The sequence below is a fragment of the Microchirus variegatus genome, assembly GCF_963457635.1.
Source record: "Microchirus variegatus genome assembly, chromosome: 5".
NCBI classification, from domain to species: Eukaryota; Metazoa; Chordata; class Actinopteri; order Pleuronectiformes; family Soleidae; genus Microchirus; species Microchirus variegatus.
In genome coordinates, this window is record NC_139806.1 from 18506924 (window position 1) to 18526476 (window position 19553).

The window sequence follows — 19553 nt, forward strand, 5'->3', positions numbered from 1 at the left end:
GTATCCAGCCAGCCTGATCGGTGCCTGGATCCTCTGACCGCTGCTGAGAGAAGAGCGCACGTCACTGAGGCAGAAATGAACGTGGCTGAAAAGTGATTTTTGGAAACTTACCGGGACCCATTCATTGGAGCGAGAAACGCACTTATAACGGACGCAAATACGAGTTGGTCGCCGAGGTAAGGAATCCGTGTTAGTCCATGAAGATCTGATGGTGCTGTAATGTACGCATACATTAAGTCAAAAGCTCAAATTAATGGAAACATTTGTGACAACCTTACCAGTTCACATGTTTCCATCTGTTGGGAAACAGCCATTACCTTAGAGCCCCGAAACACTCCACCGGGAAAGCGCATTTGGATGACTTTTGCGCTTTTACGCACGGAGCCATTCACATTTATTTTTTCTAAACGATGCGACTGCTCATCAGCGTGAAGGCGCCGAAATATCACTGTGGCCCGTGACAGATCAGTCTCATCTACAGTGATTGTAGACTCCCAATTTCATTTTATGAGAGAGTGGTTTTGGTGAAGAGGAAGATCTGGAGCCGCACAGCTCCCTCACATTGTCTTTAATATCGGAAGACTTGTTAGTTTACGACTCAAATCATAATTTTTACATGTTGATACTATGCGTTTCAGATTTTTTTTAGACATTAAACAAAAACGTTTGCACTTTGTATTTAATGATTTAAAATGAAGTAACATTGAGATTATTTGTTACCCAAACCTTTTTGAAAATGTTTCGTGCACAGATACATTTACACGTTTCCTCGTGTATGGTTATATCATTTATGAGAGAGATGAGCAGAATGCTTTGTTCCAAGTAGCAGTATTATTACAAAATAATCTTAATCTGACAAAACGGGTCGTCTTCCAGGTGCTGTTGGCTATACTTGTAAAATAAGACAGCAACAGGTAACAAACACACACGCACACATGTTAAGGGGAAAAAGGATGAGTCACAGTCTCATTCATAAAAAACACACAATACACCTTGAACATGAATGAAGTGTCGTAACTACTACAATTCTTATTCAAACATTCATTGAGCCATTGTTCATGAAGTATAATTCTGTGAACATGGCACATTCTTGTGTGAAGAAAAAACAGCTGGTATTAACAACAATTATAGCTTATTATGAGCTTATTTATAAATCAGATAGTATTGGAATCTTGTGGTTTTCTACCAATCCTTGCACATTTGAAACATATATGTGTATTACACATAAAAGTGTTTTACACTTAGATGCAAAGGTGCAGTGTGATTTAGGCATGCTGAATAAAGAAAGCTCCTATACCAGGATTCTTGTATGACTCACCCATGAGCTACAGCAGCAGAATGTGCTACTCCTGCCACTTTATCAGGTGTTGTGTGTACTTCATAAAGTGGCCAGTGAGTGTAGTGGCAGTTATACAGCTGCTTTTTGAAGTTGTGTAATTACAAATAGTTCCATGACTTGTGACTGCAGAATGACTGTTGATAATGAATTTCCCTCTTAACCATTTGTTCATTGACCCTCATGTAATGTATTGATCTATAACTGTGAGACTTTAGCTGCTGAAGCAGAATGAGAACATGTCAACTGAAAGTGTTAATCACGTGACCACATGTGTGGCTCGAAGACATGAGTTCTTAGACATTTTTAGTATTTTATACAGCACATACGTTTTATTCCTTTAAAAAATACAAAATACAATTGTACACAAAGGATACATGACATCCTGTGAACGTGTCAAATAAAAATCCTTGAATCACATTCGGGTGTTGGTTTTTGAAAAAGACGAGAAAATCACAAAGCAAACAAATGCGAGTCGACCTCTTTCTTGTACACTGGCTTATAAAAAACAACATTTTCACAATTTTTACGTAAAAAGTAAATGTAAATTGTTAGTATAGTTGAAAGGACTGCGAAAGGGTCAAAGAGGTCACTGTAAAGGTCACAGTCGTAGAAACGAGCATTTCAGTCGACCCCGGTTTTGATTTGCAATATTGTACATATCCCAAAGTACAGTGCGTTTCTTTCTCTTAATTTGACTTCTCCCTCTAAAAAAACAACAAAACCAGCTAGAACATTAGAGCCAGTTTCCAGGACTCAAAAATCTTTGTTTTCCCAGATGGGGCAGTTAGATGAAGACCTCGCGTTCCGATCCAACATACCTGTGCCAGTGGACATAACAGTGGCTGTGGTCTACTTTCTCTTTGGTGAGTAAACATTTTGTAAAAACAGAAAATCATTGATTTTCCTATTACTTCTGCTCAAGGGTGAAACAAAGCAAGACGTCTCATCGTGAAGCATGTGTACTTTTGTCTTTCTGCCCGTGTTGCATTATATCCCACTTTGACAATTACCAACTGCAGCGCTTACTGTACAGTGTTCACTTTAATGATCAGTATATTGTCAGTGTATTGTATGGCTGCACAGACGCATATAAAGCCGTCTTAAAGAACCAACAAGGCGACCATGGTATAAACGCAGTGCACGTCTTATCTCTTATAACTCAACAACATTAGGGTTCTTTGAAAAGGAATTCTGTGGGTGGACCATCAATGGAAAAATAATCATGTGCAGGTTAACTTTTATCTCGGCGTGAGGTGATTGCAGCACTACTGAAAAATCCTTATAATTAATGGGGTTATAGGCTGCCCACTGTGTTTAGAAAACCGAATTAAATGCCGTTTCTTTCATATTCACAGTAGTTTGTATCCTTATTACTGTGCTGTACTTTAAAAACAGCTCGTATGACTTTATTTCAATGTTCAGTGTACTGTATAGCGCAATTAGTACATGAAAGGGGTTTGTGTTATCAGCACATACAGCCATCAGTTTTCCCATTTCCCTGTATTTATGGGAAATATTGTTTCTTCGAAACTGCTCAGGCGTCTTACGTTTCTGTGTAAATCCCAAAATATAAACAGTTTCCTGTTCCTGCAGGCGTTTGTTCACTGTTCGGAAACACCACTCTGCTGTATGTCTCCTACAAGAAAAAGCACCTCCTGAAACCTGCCGAGTACTTCATCGTCAACCTGGCCGTCAGTGACCTGGGCCTGACGCTGTCCCTTTACCCTATGGCGATAACTTCAAGCATCTACCACAGGTACAGTATTACACCTGGCACATACTGTAGCATTAGCCCTTTGGCTGCTTTATTTACCCCCCATTAGATATGCAATATAGAGCGGCTTATATCCTTTTTTTCAGCACACAACCTCGGCAAAGATTGAAAAAAAAAGACTACCAACTATATAAACACACCTGAGCAACAAGTACTCAAAATGTTTAAAATTGGATTTAATTTGTGAAATTTGGAAATGCGTCACAGTTCAGCGTTCATTTGGCTCGTTTTTATGATGGAAAAATGAAATAAATATACGGTCTATTTTGTGACTTCTGCACAATAATCTCGACTTAACCATTTTTTAAAAGCCTGAATATGTGACCTATAAACACGGCCCGAGGATGTCCATACAAAGAGTTGTGTATTATTCCCGAGTCAACTTACCATGGGTGCGCCTGCGGCACACATCTGTGCCATGTGAGCACTGACCCCTAACCCTGTTTGCATAAAACTCCAAATGTTCATGTTCATTTAAATACATGGCTGTATGATTGCCTGAATTTGCAGTTACGGTGTGTAATGCTCATGCGACGCTCTCCTTTCCCCTCCCTCACCTTCTCATTGATCTTTCCACTCTGTTTTTCCTCTTCACTTTCCTCTCGTCTCTCTCCGTCTCTTTCTCACACCCACTTGCCCTCCCACACACAGGTGGCTGTATGGGAAAACAATGTGCTCCGTATATGCTTTTTGTGGAATGTTGTTTGGTATCTGCAGTCTGACAACACTAACCCTGCTGAGCGTGGTGTGCTTTGTCAAAGTATGTTACCCACTCTATGGTAAGTGTGCAGAGAAGCCGTTTCTCACTGAAATGGCACAGGATTAAGCACCACATCCCTAAGTGGCTGGATTGTTGATTTATCTGTGGAGGAAAGCGAAATGATAATCCCTATGTGAAGCACTGCACATTAGCCGGACTTTGATGGCTGACAAGTACAGGGGCTGCACTCATTAGGCATGTGTGATGTTAGTCAATGCAGTGCAATAGAAGCCCTCTATTTAACCCCAAGAAAGTGTGTTTTCCCAGGTAATCTCACAAGTGTTGCTATACAGAACTCCCAAATGTACTAGACTGTACAAATGAATTAGTTTCAACACCTTAATCCTTCCCTTCACTTTATAGGAGGTTCTCATTTCCTTATGACTCATTACAGAGATACAGTCCTCACTTAAGGCTGATGCAATGTCTCTTGCCATCCATCTACATCTTTTCACTTGTATGGCTCTCATCTTTCATGGAGTTAGCGTATAGCATGCTGTCCATTAAGCCTTTGTCCTGCAGAATAGCTCTTTATTGTCGCTGTTAAAATCAATGAGAATATGTTTAGCAGCTCAGTGGTATAAGCAGCCGATAAAACACAGTATATTACTAAAACGGTGAAGCGTTAACCCTTTAACACCTAAGCCTCTAAGACTTATGCCCATTTTTCCAGAATAACGTTCAATATCTGGCAGTTATTGGCAATTTACTTCATGTTAAAATGGCGCATAAACAAGGAAAAAAAACGTAGTTGTACATAAACACCAGATTGTTAAATTTGAAATATGAACAGTATAACATTTGAGTCTTTTTCTCCATGTCCAAAAACAGGCCAAAAAATGGAAACTATGTACAGGTGTGCCAAATCTCTCCTCTCTGGTGACAAAGACGTTGATTTGAGTGAAATTACCACAACCACATGTTGGCTTTGACGTGCGACTTCTCAGCTTTCAGAAACCGTTTCTGATTGCACACCCTGTTGCGTAATTACGGTAATGAAAAGTCACAGACGCATCGGTCTGTTAATGGTAGGTCTCAAACTTGCACCCCGCGGGCCACATTGGGCCCTCCAAACCATTTCATGTGGCCCAGCCCTTAAAGCTCCCATAGACCGCAAGTTCCAATTAACACTGCGCACACACTGTATCTGTGCAATTACCTCATTTAAGAAGCCCTAAAGTTTCTAAACAAACAGTTTAGCCACTGCTGACAACGCTGGGTTTTATTGTATTCTCAACCTCTGCAAGCGGTCTGAAAAAGCCTGGTACCGTTACGTAAGGATCACTTCTCCTTAACAGCAGATCCTCCTGCTCCGGGCACTAGTCGTGCACATCCGGTTGCATACATTGAACCGCAGAAGAAGAACGTCCGTTGTGGAGGCGTCTCACTAGCGACAACGTCTTATGACTCCGGGTCAAAGACGTAAAAGAGACTACGGTGGGGAGACAAAGCCATTTTTAAACAATGTAGCAGCACTACAATGCAGTGCATCCACAGTTGCATCCAAAGGGGGCACTGTGCTTCTGAGAGCTGACGTGCCGATTACGTCACTTCCAGGTATCGGCCTATCACAAGACAGTTGTGAAAGCTCTCGTTGGCTGGACAATCACAACACAGTCCGTCTTCTGGGTGTGAGATTTTCGTCTGAAACAGTGCGGCTGACGAGAGCTTCAGTGAGGAGAGATTTCGATTGGCTCATTTACAGCGACTTGGAGGTTTTTGACCATAAAATCAAGTTAATGTATGTAAGTAGACCTCCATAACTCACATATATGTGCGATAGGCCCACTATTGGAGCTTTAATATTTTTTTTTTTATTAATAGAAAGATTTTCATCACAAATACATTGTTATTGTGAACCAAGTATGTTCCGTTCCATGTTCCACACCTTTATTTTGAAATTCTGTGAAATGTCCATCATTGGCGTGATATTATTTTATCACAACATTACTACTACATTTTGACCCCTGCCCTGACGATCAGTCTGCTAAACACTCCAAAAACAAAAAGTATTCAAGTTTCAAACCTCCTTGACAAACTCTCTTTGAGTATCTATTCCAGGAAAGACTGCTGAACACTAGTGTGTGCCATCATCTCTACTTTAAAATGGCCCATTGACACCAATTACAGCATGCTAAAGAAAAAGACCTCTGTCTTCATATGCGGTCAGATGATGAGCAAGTGCGCGTGTGTTCTTTATTGTAATGTTCCTCTGGCAAGAGCAGAACATAATAATCTTTCCTAGAACATGTAACTACTTGAATAAACTACAATCTTTCATTTTGACAGGAAACCGGTTTAATTCTGCTCACAGCCATCTGCTGATTGCCTGTGCTTGGGTCTATGCTTTGTTATTTGCTTGCTCCCCACTGGCCCACTGGGGGGAATATGGACCAGAACCGTACGGCACCGCTTGTTGCATCGACTGGCGACAGTCCAATCAGCACAACAAGGCTCGCTCCTACACTGTGGTGCTGTTTACCTTCTGCTACATCCTTCCATGCTGCGTCATTGTAGCATCGTATACAGGTATTCTGGTCACAGTGCACACGACGCGCAAGACTATGGAGCAACATGCATCGAGGCGAACGCAGATGAGCAGCATCCAGACTATTATTGTGAAGGTAAGTTGGATAAACTTCTATCAGGTCAAAAAAAAACACTTCACTTCACTGAGGTCTCCTTTCCTTTTTTAATCTTTACTCACTTCTCACCCCTGAAAACAATCACAGAAGACTATTACTTATGTACTTGTACTATTAACTATATCCAGGATAAACCTACAGACAAAAATAGGAGCACATATATGATCGTTTAACTTGGAGAGCCAAAGTCATCAAGTCTTGCTACATTCCCATTTGAAACGACAAAGATGGCCGCTGTTTGGTTACAAACACGTCAACACTGCAAAATAATAAAGAAAAACTAGTGGTGGTGTTTGGGGTCTCGCAGTAAATGTCAAAACAGCTTCTTAAACACTGGAGTTTGTCTGGAGAATTCCTGTTTTCACCATTTGTTGAAGAAATCACCGGTGACCTCAATAGATACATCAATGGCGCAGCTTCTCATTAGCAGAAATTGGCTCTGGTTGCTCTGTGATGGATGGAATGCCACAGCTTTTGCCGACCAACAGTCATCATCATCATCTTCTTCATATTATCTCTGACTGACATCAAGAAGAACGCAGAAATGCAACATTACAGATGCTTGAAAACACTACCGTTCATACGCTTGACATGAACACAAAGTGTAGAATAACTCCATAGGTGTGGTGATCGTACAAAGACAAACTTGTAGAGGTCTCATGTTCCTACATCAATATATACACAGACTTTAATTCCTTTAAAATAAGTCCCATAAAACTTCCTGCTGTGATAAATATTCTGCCAAACACAATGAGTATCGATTCATGGCTGAAAAAGCCTCAGAAATACAGCATTTAATCTAGTTCAACTAATGTTTGATCAACGAAGACTATCGTGTCCTGACACTTTATGAAGCAAGACAATCTCTCTCCATTTCTGCCACAGAAGGTGTCACGATAAAAATGTCTTGATAATTGTGATAAAATGTCAGACAATAAATTAATAGTTGCTCCTGAGTAAAAGCTAAAGAAACCAATTCATTAGTACAATTTTGTGCTCTTTTCTCCCTGCAAGCTAAGTGTTGCCGTCTGCATCGGCTTCTTTGCGGCATGGAGTCCATATGCTGTGGTGTCCATGTGGGCCGCCTTTGGACACATCAACAACATCCCTCCTCTGGCCTTTGCCATGCCAGCCATGTTTGCCAAGTCCTCTACCATCTACAATCCAATCATCTACCTAATGCTGAGGCCAACCTTCCGCAGGATGATGCACAGGGACATGGGTACTCTGTGCCACGTCTGTCTGAGGGGCTGCTTCTGCACCCAGAGCCCCGCAAAGTGCTGCACCAAGCCAGAGATCAGGGTCAGGCTTCGCATGATTCCCAGACAGACCAACCAAACCTCGTCCAACTCTGCAGCTCAGCCTCCCATGGTGTCGTCACAGGATCGCAGTTGTGACAAGTGCGAGGATGCGTTCGAATGCTTCAAACACTATCCTCAAATATGTGGCGTCACTAATCCAGCTGCTAGTAACGACTCATTTGTGGATAAAGCCACACCAGTTCCCCAACCACGTAAGCAGGACACTCAAAGATGGTGCGACAAGAAATCTCTGCTGAGCACCATGTGTGCAAAAAAGACTTCAGAAGCAGACAACCTCCATATTAACTTAGAGATGGTGCCAGGTCATGCAAGAGTGGCTTGGCCCTGATGTGCACAGTGCTGAGCAAAAGTTTAAGGTAGACGTTGGGTAAAGTAAGAATGCTTTCACAAATACATCCATCCATCCATGATCTACCACTTTGTCCTCCACCAGGGGTTACATGGAGTGCTGTGATGCTGTAATAGGGCGATAGACAGGGTACATCCTGGACATTTCGCTAGTCCATCGCAGGGCCACATATAGAGACAAACAACCATTCACTCACACACCTACAGTCAATTTAGTGTGACCATTTCACCTATTCCCCAAATTTGCATGTGTTTGGACTGTGGGAGGAAGCCGGAGAACCTGGAGAAAACCCATGCACACACGGGGAGAACATGAAACTCCATGCAGAAAGGCCCTTGTTCCAACTGGGGCTCGGACCCGGGTCTTCTTGCTACAAAGGCAAGAGCGTTAACCACTACACCAACTGTGTGACCCACTTTCAGGAATATAAATTATATATTTTTTTTAAAATAATTTTTCCAAAATGCAGAGTGAGCCAACAGAAGAAAAATCTAAATTAAAACAGCATTAATTCAAACACATGCAGTGTTTGAAGGAACTCAGCAGGTAGGTTGTTCCAAACATCTGAGATCGAACCTCAGATCCTTTGTGGATTAAATGCTCCAGACCAGGACTCTCTCGCAGGCCATATCATCACTTCCAGGGCTTACTGACATTGGCTGTGTGTTTTGGGGCTTTTTGTCCTGCTGCGGAATTAATCTGGGGCCAATCAGACGCGTCCCTGATGGTGCATGATGGACGACTATCTGCTTGTGTTTCTCAAGCATTGGGTACGCCATTAATCCTCACCAAATCCCAAACTCTATTTGCAGAAATGCAGCCCCATATACTTTCAAGGAACCTCCATTAAGCTTCACAGCTGCCTGCAGACGGCCATTACTGCACTGCTCTCCATCCTTTCAGCAAACAAACTGCCTTCTGTTACAGTCAAATAACTTTGACTCATCAGCCCAGGACATCTGCACCACAGTTCTTATGTTCACGTTTCCTTGGCTGTGTCGACATTGCGCTGTTTATTTGAGCTTCTTCAAAAGAGCCCAGTCAGCTTTGAAATCTTTGTCTGAGAGAGAGACCTCCCTGGTGTATTATAACTATCTTGTGTCTTTGTTGCTGCCCTGACCTGTGACATCAAACTTTCTTCCACAATCTCACCTTGGCAGCAGAGTCTGGCTGTTCCGCACAGAGACTGAAGCCTCCTACACAGCTATTTTGGTTTCACGTAATGACCGTCTTTCAACCTACATTTGGAAATGATGATCATAAGCACCCGTTTGGTACAATTGGTCAACGATAATCTTACAAGATTAAGATTACTTTATCAAAATATTATATTTGTGAAAGCTTTCTTACTTTACAGTAGACCTGCCTTGCATTTTTCACAGTAATGTATCTCAACTTACAATGTTTACAGAATGTCTCGTGACATATTTTGCAGGTATCATTTTCTTTAATTTCAGGAACTCTTGTTCAAGAATGTACCACATGCTCCAGACGTCTTTGGGCTGCAGACATGGCATTTATTACTCCGACCTCTATGCATTATTTTGGATAAGACTATGAGCTTGAAGAGTAACCGCTTTAAATTGAAATGGATTTTGTTGTTTAGTCTAATCTGCAATTGATTTTGCCTATTTTTTTGGTGAATTAGCTCTGAAGATTTTGTGTTTCTGTGTTTCACTGAAGTTCGCAAAAGCTTGGTTAAATTGTACGCTGTTAAACACCACATACCATAACTTCAGTTAATCTCACCAAGACTGTAAGTGTGGTTTGAATGACAATGACTGTGTTTTTGTGAACGAGAGACCAAAAAGTGGAAAAGAACATCCCTGTTGTATCAAGCTAGAGCGGACATTTTTAGTCATTCAGCCATAATTCTATGCTGCGCACAGGTCACTTGCTGCTTACTCGTCTTAGTAAATCCTGACTTCTAACTCCAGGGAATCATATTGGCTGTGAGTGAGTCATGGATGAGTGACCATTATTCCTTCAGCTAACAGTATTTACTACCTTTAAGATTCACCGTTTGTCCTTGGTCATGGTTTACTTAAAAACATGTACAGTATGTGGTGACAGCCATAGTGCAACTTGTAGTGGAGTTGTTCCTTTACTACACCAGCACACTATAGTTCACACTTGACAAACGCAGGTATATAGTTAATGGTGCTTAGTCACTTTTGCAGACTATAACACTGCTGCCTATCATCATTATTAGCATTGTCCATCTACCTGTATGACTGGAAGTTAAAATCGAGCCATTTTCACAATTTGTACAAAGGAAATGTACTATTTCTAAAAATTAATTAACGTTCTTATTATTTCAGTGTAAGGGTACACATACAACTCATCAAAGTTGTTTATAGTAGTTAATGTATGTTATTCTACTGTGCAAAATAAACGTACTCTGACATCTCAAACTGTTTTAGTTTCTCACCTGCACACGGCCAGTTCACTTAATCAGATTTAAAAACGTTTCACCACTTTTGAAATGACTTTCTTTTTATGATTCATGCGGCAAAGCCCATTACTACTATATGGAAGTATTTAATTAGATTTTATCTACTGATCACTGGGGTGCCATTTTAACAGCATTGGTAAATCTGATTCAATTGTTCCAGTTGCTGTGGGGGGAAAAAAAAGAAAGAAAGAATTTGCATCTCAAACCCTCATCTTTAATCCTTTAAAACTTGAAAGGAGTAATTTTCTCGCTTTAGCTGAATAGTTTATCAAACCTTATCTGTGTAAGAAAAAGGGTTTTATTTCCAAAACGGCATTCATTTAAATGCTTCAAACAGTTAACGACAATTACAACAGTAAGCAGAAAGGTTTGCCTTTGCGTGCGTTTTTACACTCGGGTGTATTGATCTACAATCTGACTTTAGTGGTTGCGTATTCAGATACACATTTAGTAGTAATTATATGAAGAAATTTACACCTGTAAAAGATTACCAGTATGACGCTGAACTTGAAATAAAGTTGTGCCAAATGTATTTAAATTCATAAAATACACCCATTGGGTTTATGACACATGTTAACAGTTTATTTAAAATGTCTTTCCAGTGGATCCAGGTTTGGTAAGGTCATGGAAACGTGAAGTGAGAACAGGGTGTTTGTCTTTTTGTGCTGCTGCACGCGTATCTACTACTACTATAAAGAGCGTTGCATCAAGATGTGTGAAAAACGGTATATAAAGTCAGTGACATTATGTAAAAAAAATAAAATAAGGCATGGAAATCAAAAAAAATACTTGGTACCATTTAGGGCCAACAAATAACTTCCCCTATGATATTGTAAACAGTATTAAAGGCAAGTCTGAACACCGGAGACTAGAAAAAAAACAAGTTACACTAACTCATGCACACTTTCATTTTACCGAGTGAAACCACCAACGCACAGCAATGCTGCTTTTGTGGTGTACTGCCGACTAGAAAACACAACTAAAACCAGATAAAAGTCTTGCTCACTCTCGCCCCACATGTATACACTTTCACTGAGGTGACATTTCAGGCGTCAGGTCTCCTTCAAGACCAGAAGCATTGTGACACTGACTCTCATTTATAACCTAGGTCACTTCCCCTTGACACGTGCTGGCCATCACAATAATTAGCCTCCACCTGTTTAGAGGGAGCAATCAGTCAAGGAGAGTTTCACTGTTTAACAAAAAAACTGAATTTACCAATGCAAAAGATTTCTAATAGATACACAGACAAGGTTTTAACATCAGTATACGTGTCATAAATACCTTTTAACTATAAACTTCTGCATACAAGGGAGATAAAAATGCCCATTATACACTTTTTATTTTAACTTTTTCAATATAATATTAGAAGCCTTTAACCTTAGCAGGTCAAATTCAACAAAGATGTAGTTAAATAGTTCATATTTTTGCACCAAATCATGCTTCTGTGTACTGCAATTCATGTTTTTTAATGCTCTACTTGTTTTACCAGCATATGACAAGTAATGAGATAACTGACACGTAGTCAGACATGAGATCTTTCTTTTTATAGGGATTTATTTGCCTGTATGAGGATAAGCAGAGAATAACAACATTGGCTTCAACAAACCCAGCGGCAGTTTTCTCTCAAGAGTTTTGCCTTTTTTGAAAACCTTTAGGTGTTGTTCATTAAATTAAATACATGTTCTCTCTATCTGATAGTTCAGAAAACTGATGCGTTTGAGGTTATAATCCATTGTAAATGACAGATTTATTTAACAACATGAATCAATGTGTGAAAAAAGGAATTCCATAAAAAAAGAGCATAAAAAACACAAATTGCAGACCACAGGAGCATAAAAGCAAAAATATGAACTATCCAGTTGCAGCACTTTGTTGGATTTCCTTTCTCATGTATATTGGTCCTGAAAAAGTATCCTTGGAGGTTTGTATGCTTCTGCTTCATATCAAAACCTTGTCTGTACATCTATTATAAATATTTTTTTGCATTAGCATTTTCTGTTTCCATGTATGTTAAAGTGTCAACTTCTCCTTGACTGATTGCTCCCTCTCAACAGGTGGAGGCTAATTATTTTCATTGCCAGCACATGAGTCAAGTGGGAGTGACCTAGGTTATAAATGAGAGTCAATGTCACAATGCTTCTGGTCTTGAAGGAGACCTGACGCCTGAAATGTTACCTCAATGAAAGTGTGTGCATGTGGGGCCAAAAGAGTGACTTTTTAATCTGGTTTTAGTTTTGTTTGTTTTTTTGTGATCGGCACCACAAAAGCAACATTGCTGCGTGTTACTGAAATGTCATCACTTTCAGTAAAAAAATCAAAAAGCTGAACACTGTCTTTTGGAGGAAATTGTATTCACCACAGCCCATTAGCTGTAGCTGGAGTCAGATTAAAGGAAGTAAAACTTTGATTTACCTGCATTTGTAGGATATACTGACCCCTAATGAACACATGGAATATTACAACTATTTTTTTCAGCTTCTATCAGACTCATTGGTCTTACCTGTTCTGTGTGTTTGGCTGGAATCAATGTTAACCACACATCACATGATTGTCCCTGAAAGTGTTAAAGCAATAGTCAAAGTGTATTCCATTACACAATTAATCATTTTCTAAAAAACAGATACTTCCTTGCTGTGACTTGAACATTAACGTCAGGTGCAGGAACTGGAATAAAAAAAATATAAACACTTACGTTTATTTTTCTACACAGCAAATTACATCTGTGAAAACCTTTTATTCTTCAATGATTAGAAAAATCTGCCCTTTCATAAGGATCATCTTGGTAGAAAAGGCTCTTTGGCAACTTAAAAAAAAAGAAAAACCTGAGCTTTTGAACCATCAAAATAAACAGGTAAAAATGAGTGACTATCATACAGTGTTAAGTCTCTAAAGACGTTTTCAATGCTTTTGGCAAACAAACATTCCATTTACCTGTTTCTAATCAGAAAACATGGTAACCAGAGTTAGAAAGTCATTTCCAAGGAATGAGGCAAATCTGTCAAAAAGTTATGAGACTGGGGATAAAGCAGCACAGGTGTCCAGCATTTTCTGGAAGACATCTAACTTTATGTTGCCGTGAAGAGCTTGATAAAGCTTCCCAATTGTACAGCCAATACTTCCCTCCTTCATTTTCCAGCGCTCCAGCATCTGGTGCACCATCTCTGGCAGGCCGTCACGCTGGTAGTCGTGTTCTATGGTCTCTATTTCCACATTGGTCAGACCCAGGTTACGTGCACAGCGTTTCCAACTGGCTCCAATGTTGTCCCTCAGCAGATCCAAGTGCTGCTCAGTCACGGCGTGGTCCTCTGAATACACAGAGAGAGGTTTAATCTACAGAAGTGCATTGAATTGAAATAGATTATTTGTGTAAGAGATACTCGTACATAAAGGAAGTTCATGGAAACTAAGCTAAAGTTTATTTGATATTCCATATTCAGTTTGCATATTAAGAACATATGTAATGGTATTTACAGGCCAGAATCTTCATTCAGTGTCTGTGTGTGTGACTGTATTTCCCAGAATTCTTTGCAGCCACAGAGCATTTGTTTATTTTGCAGAAGTTGGCAGAGAAGCTATCCTGCATTCCCACACGTGAACCCTTTATCCAGTCAATAAAAGTTCAGTTAAACACTGAGTCGGAGTCCTGTGTTGTCACTTTGGACGTTGTTGGTTTAAACTACAACACATTTCTCTTCAAAATGGCCGGTTCACCTTTTAAAAAATAAAATTTCGGTGGTACAAATCATCAGAAATGCTTTATCATGCACGGATGTACTCTTCTCGAATAATGTATTTCATCAACAAAATCCTGGTTTTCAATAAGCCAGCACAACATCTGCTGTTGATACCTCACAGCATTGACATTTATGCTAGTTCATGTCGAATCCCTCACGGCTCACTATTAAAACAACTACTAAAAGACGATGTGGACATTTTTGAATCGATCTTGCACGTTTTAATCACTAATGTTACCCTACAAAGCCTGAGTTTACCCTTAAAAACAACAAACAGGAAGTTAAGGAGCTGGCTTATATTTTAGCGGAAGTTGTAAGTGAGGCTTGATGCATATAGTAGATTACGCAGTCGTGACAATAACTGTGAGCTGCAGCCTAACTAAAGTATAATTATGTTTAAACAGGAATATGCTCCTACACGTTACATGTAAAAATCATAATAATAATAATTTACCATATTTTTTAATGCTCTCTTTGATAAGAGAACTGTTTGCAGATGCACTCTGGCACTCTACACCTACACCTCTGATAGTCATCATATTGTTGTTTCCAATCTGGATGCCTCTCGCATGCTGAATGATAACAGATCCTGCAACAAGCACAAAACAATAAATACTGAAACTATCAAAAGTGACATGAGGAGCTTTTAACACCATTTAGAAAACCAGAATTTGCTCTGGAAATGCTTTTTGTACCTGTATCTTGAGCCAAGCCATTCTTGCAAGGGCTGAAGTGACGTCCAGAAGTCATGTCAGGAGCAGATGTATCAGACACAGGGTAAGCGGGCCAAGATGGGTGGCGGTCAAAGTTGGATTGTGGATGTTTCTGGTTCAATTGGTCTAGTGAGGGATAGCTGGCAGACATTGACAAGTGGGATGGAGTAGGTGGTGAAGAGTTCATGGAGTCATAAAGACCAGAAGAAGGGCGAGGCCTCAACTCCTCCTGGCTAGAGGGCTGCACTGGCTCGGCTTTAGTCCAGGAATGGACAGAGGATACAGGGAATCTATCTTGTTCTGGGTGCCCTGTAGATTGATCTGAAGTGTTGTAGTTGTTTTGCAGGAAGGGATTTGAGTTGTTGCGGTAGCACTTATCCGTGTCAAGCGGCATATTAGCGTTATAGCTACCACATTTGTGGTACTGCAACTCCCGTTGCAGTTTCTCATCCACAGCCGGAGCGGGGATGAGAACCTGTGCATCTGTCTGAATGGAAAACACTGGTGGCTCGTACTGCAGGTCCTCAATACTGGCTTCCACTGGCTCTGATACACTTCGGTCTGAGCTTAACAATGGGGCGGGGCAATCTGTCAGGTGAGGAGATAGGTGAAGCGATCCCCAAAAAATAGTTTAATTTAAACTTTTCAATGTAAATCAGACAACAGATATAAGAGCGTGAAGATACTATCTAGGTCATCGCAATAACTAACAGGGCTCACCTGCTGAAAAACATTCATTTGTTGTTGATAAAGATTTCATCTTGTCAACGAGATCATCTGGGCCTTCATATGATTTCTGTAAAAAAAAAATGCAACAAAAAAATTAAGAATCAGCTAATGTTTTTTTAACTTGACAAATCCGATATGAATGTTTACCTTCAACTGAAGTAAATCCTCCTCTACAAGTGGTTCAAGCTTTTCCTTGTAGAAAGGAAGGAACATGGTGTAGCCCTCTGCAGAGAAAGAAAACGGGAGTGAGGACATGACAAGAATGAGCTGTGTTTTAAGGGAAGAAACTTTATGTACTGCATGTCTGTACAGTATAGTGACAAAGCTCGAGAAAAACTGAGAATACGCAGCAGTGTTTAAATCCATTACTCTGATTTTTGGAAAGTTGACTGGAAAACGCAGCAGCAGTTTGCCTGAAGCAAATCATATTTACATAGATGTTATCACAACTATGATAACAGCTTGTTTTTTTTATTCATTATTTACATTCGGGAAAAGGTATAAAAAATAACAAGTGGAGATGTGTTTTTTCTGGGTGTGTAGGTTATGGTCCAAGGACTAAATTATTAGATTTTGGTGGTGATCAGAATACAAAATGAATTTACTATGCAATTGTTGCAAATGTTAGAGATTATCAGATAAGCTACTTTGGTCACATCACACAGCCTTTCTTTCATTACCTCTCACAGATCGTACTGTAGGTGCTATACTGATTTGAACAGCATGTAATGATCTACCTGTAAATGTTGGTCGTTGTTGTGGATTGTGATTCCAGCAATCCTTCATAAACTGAATTATTTCTTGAGGAGTGTCAGCTGGAATGAGGTTTTCTGCTGGTCGGTCACCCTTACGAACGCACTGGCTGATATGGTCTTCACTCCTGGCATCTGGTCATAAAAAAGACACCTGGGTTAAGAATATGGCCAGTTTGAATGCAAATAGTTTATTTGTGGACAAAATTTGTTTTGCTGGTAGGACTGGAGCATTTTTTGACTCGAAAGCTCACTTGCATATGGCTCTTCCTGTGTGAGAATGACCCAAACCACAATCGCAAAGCTGTAGACATCAGACTTCTCAGTGGATGCTGTATGTATACTCTCCAGGTGCTCTGGAGCCATGTAGCTCAGTGTGCCAGCACCTCTTGTCCCAGCTGTCTGACCTAAACGACTCCTCTTGCGAGACTCCTCCTTTGTGAGTTTGCTCCATGTCTGATAGGTGGCCAGGCCCAGGTCTGCAATCTAAAAAAAGAGGATATAAATGATCAGATTACCACAATTGTGTTTCCCACACGGTCCACATCATAAATGCGTTCTTGGACATAAGTGTGTATAATACCTTAATGTGAAAATCCTTGTCTACTAAAATGTTTTCTGGCTTGATGTCCTTGTGAATGACACGTCTGTCTGTGAGGTACACCATCCCTTCCAAAATCTCTAATATGATTCTGCCTTTGATGGACAGTGGCACAGTGACCTAGGAACAAGGAGACTTCACACAATAAATAAATCCTTCATTTGAATAAAAAAAGATTAATCGGTCGGGTGGTTCAGGTAAATGTCTATCGGTGATTCCCAAATGTCATAGTGACCAAATCCACACATTTATTTTTGTTTTGTCCACAAACTAAATATATTCAGCTTACTGTCATAGAGGAGCAAGGGAACACACTTGTGTTTAAGTCAAAGAAGCATGTTTTATATTAGAACATTCACAACACAATAAGTGACTGATTAGTTATTGATTAATCCATTACTCATTGCAGCCCTACTAACTATGACTGGAAACTACAGGCATGAATTATTGTGACAGTCTTTCATCAAATCTACTCACTTTTTCTAGCATGACCAGCAGGTTTCCTCTGGGGATGAGCTCCATAACTAGTGAGCAGTCTCTGTCCTCCATGATCACGCCCAGCAACTTGACAACTCGCTCATGGTTCAGACTTGCCATGATGCTCCCCTCTGCCAGCAGTGACTTTTTACTATCCCTGGAAGGTTTGGCAAACACAATAACATCTAAATGACGGCAAAATAAGAGGCATCACTTGAATCATGTTGTGTCTTATAACAGTCTTAGTGACAGGATGCTGAGGTGCACCAATTACTATTGTAAGCATATCAGATCAAACATAAAGTGACAGATCCATTATTTATTTTAGAAATAATGGTTTATTCTCTCTGATATAATCATTGAGATGATAATGTAATGCATACATGTTAATATTCAAATGGTATTTCATGCGGTGATACTCTATCATGTTTTAAATCCACGAGAAAGCAATAATGAAGTGCTATTTCAATTAAAAATCAACTGTAACAAATCACAATATTTGTCAAATAACATCTTCATTCTTTAATTGCCCTGGTAATGGAATTATGGTGATGACCTAGAAACAGATGTTCACACATTACTGACGTGTCTTGTCTGAGTTAAAAGGAAGTGGTTAGAAATAGAAATGTCAGGTCTCTTGATGGAGATTACGGGCAAGGAAATAAGCCAAACAGTAACTTTACAAAGTCATTCAGCAGTCTTCCGTTTGTATCATACTGTATAACACATGTATGTCACTTTCTGCTGACGTCTTTTCATACATTTAAATTGTAACTGCTTTTTTTGTATAAACACAGTTACATTGAGAGTGCCTGGGAATGTTTAAGTTTGATTGTGATGCATAGTATTTAACCAATATTCATCATTATGCCCACATTATTCTATAGTTTTCTTACCACTTTTTTTTTGCACTTTTGACTCTACAAATGAAGTAGCACCTTGATTATAAACACACAACTGAATTGCACTTGATCGACTTATTGCAGTTGGAAAGGTTTTGATTTCCAGATTAGCCATCAGTCCAATGAGGCTGGGATGGCGCGTTTATCAACGCTTCAGTAAGTCTTTTATATTGTTCTCTTTTTCCATTGTATTTTTGTACAATGACAAATAGATATTATATTGTGTGTGTGTGTGTGTGTGTGTGTGTGTGTGTGTGTGTGTGTGTGTGTGTGTGTGTGTGTGTGTGTGTGTGTGTGTGTGTGCATATAATGCAATTTATTGATCTAATTTTATTGTATGTTTTACACACACGCCCCACTTCACTGTTTGTGCATGGTTGTTTTTGTATTTAATGCTGGTGTGGGGTTTCCTTTTGAGCTGCTGATTATAGACATTTCCACGAGGGAATGTATAAAATGTCTATCTGTGTAGCTAATGTAATAACAAAGCTACACCGTCGTTGTGTGTCCTGTCAAATAGAGGAAATCAGTGTCACTGACTTCGATAGGCTAAGCCTGTCTTCAGTCTCCAGGCAGACACATAATCTAGTTTAGCACTAGTTGGAGGGGAATACCCAGCACGCACAGAACTTACTCGTTGCGAAGAGAACCGGTGTACATGGTCTTAGTCACCACCTGGCCGAGGGTTGCATGGTAACACAGGAACACGTCTCCAAACCCTCCGTAGTCCAGTGGCTCCTTTTTTATAAGATCGGCGGACCTCATTTGAAATGACTGTGATGCGGTAGCCATCTCTGGAATGAAGTCAAAACAACAAAACACTTTAGTTCAGATTTAAATATAAGTGTTCAACAGCTGTATACAGTCCCATGATGATTAGACCACCAAGTAAAAAAACAAAACACCGAGGGAAGCTGCCACTCATTCACCCATGACGGCCAAAACACGGCGACGGAGCCAAAAGTGAAACTTCAAGCTAACGCCTGATATATTTCCAA

General features: G+C 40.0%; 2 protein-coding genes across 2 annotated transcripts; one reads left to right on the plus strand and one right to left on the minus strand.

The window, feature by feature from the left end:
- Positions 1-2051: 2051 nt before the first annotated feature.
- opn7a (opsin 7, group member a) lies at positions 2052-8168 on the plus strand (the record flags this gene model as incomplete). The annotated part of the gene is made up of 5 exons (XM_083889826.1): positions 2052-2202; positions 2933-3095; positions 3765-3892; positions 6163-6497; positions 7533-8168. The coding sequence occupies exons 1-5, from the start codon at positions 2115-2117 to the stop codon at positions 8166-8168; spliced, it is 1350 nt and encodes a 449-aa protein (XP_083745952.1). The 5' UTR covers positions 2052-2114.
- Positions 8169-13653: 5485 nt separating this feature from the next.
- Positions 13654-19347, minus strand: ripk1l (receptor (TNFRSF)-interacting serine-threonine kinase 1, like; the record flags this gene model as incomplete). The annotated part of the gene is made up of 10 exons (XM_083889589.1): positions 13654-13952; positions 14836-14970; positions 15077-15682; positions 15815-15890; positions 15971-16047; positions 16561-16710; positions 16830-17061; positions 17159-17296; positions 17654-17810; positions 19190-19347. The coding sequence occupies 10 exons, from the start codon at positions 19345-19347 to the stop codon at positions 13654-13656; spliced, it is 2028 nt and encodes a 675-aa protein (XP_083745715.1).
- Between the last annotated feature and the right edge of the window lie 206 nt (positions 19348-19553).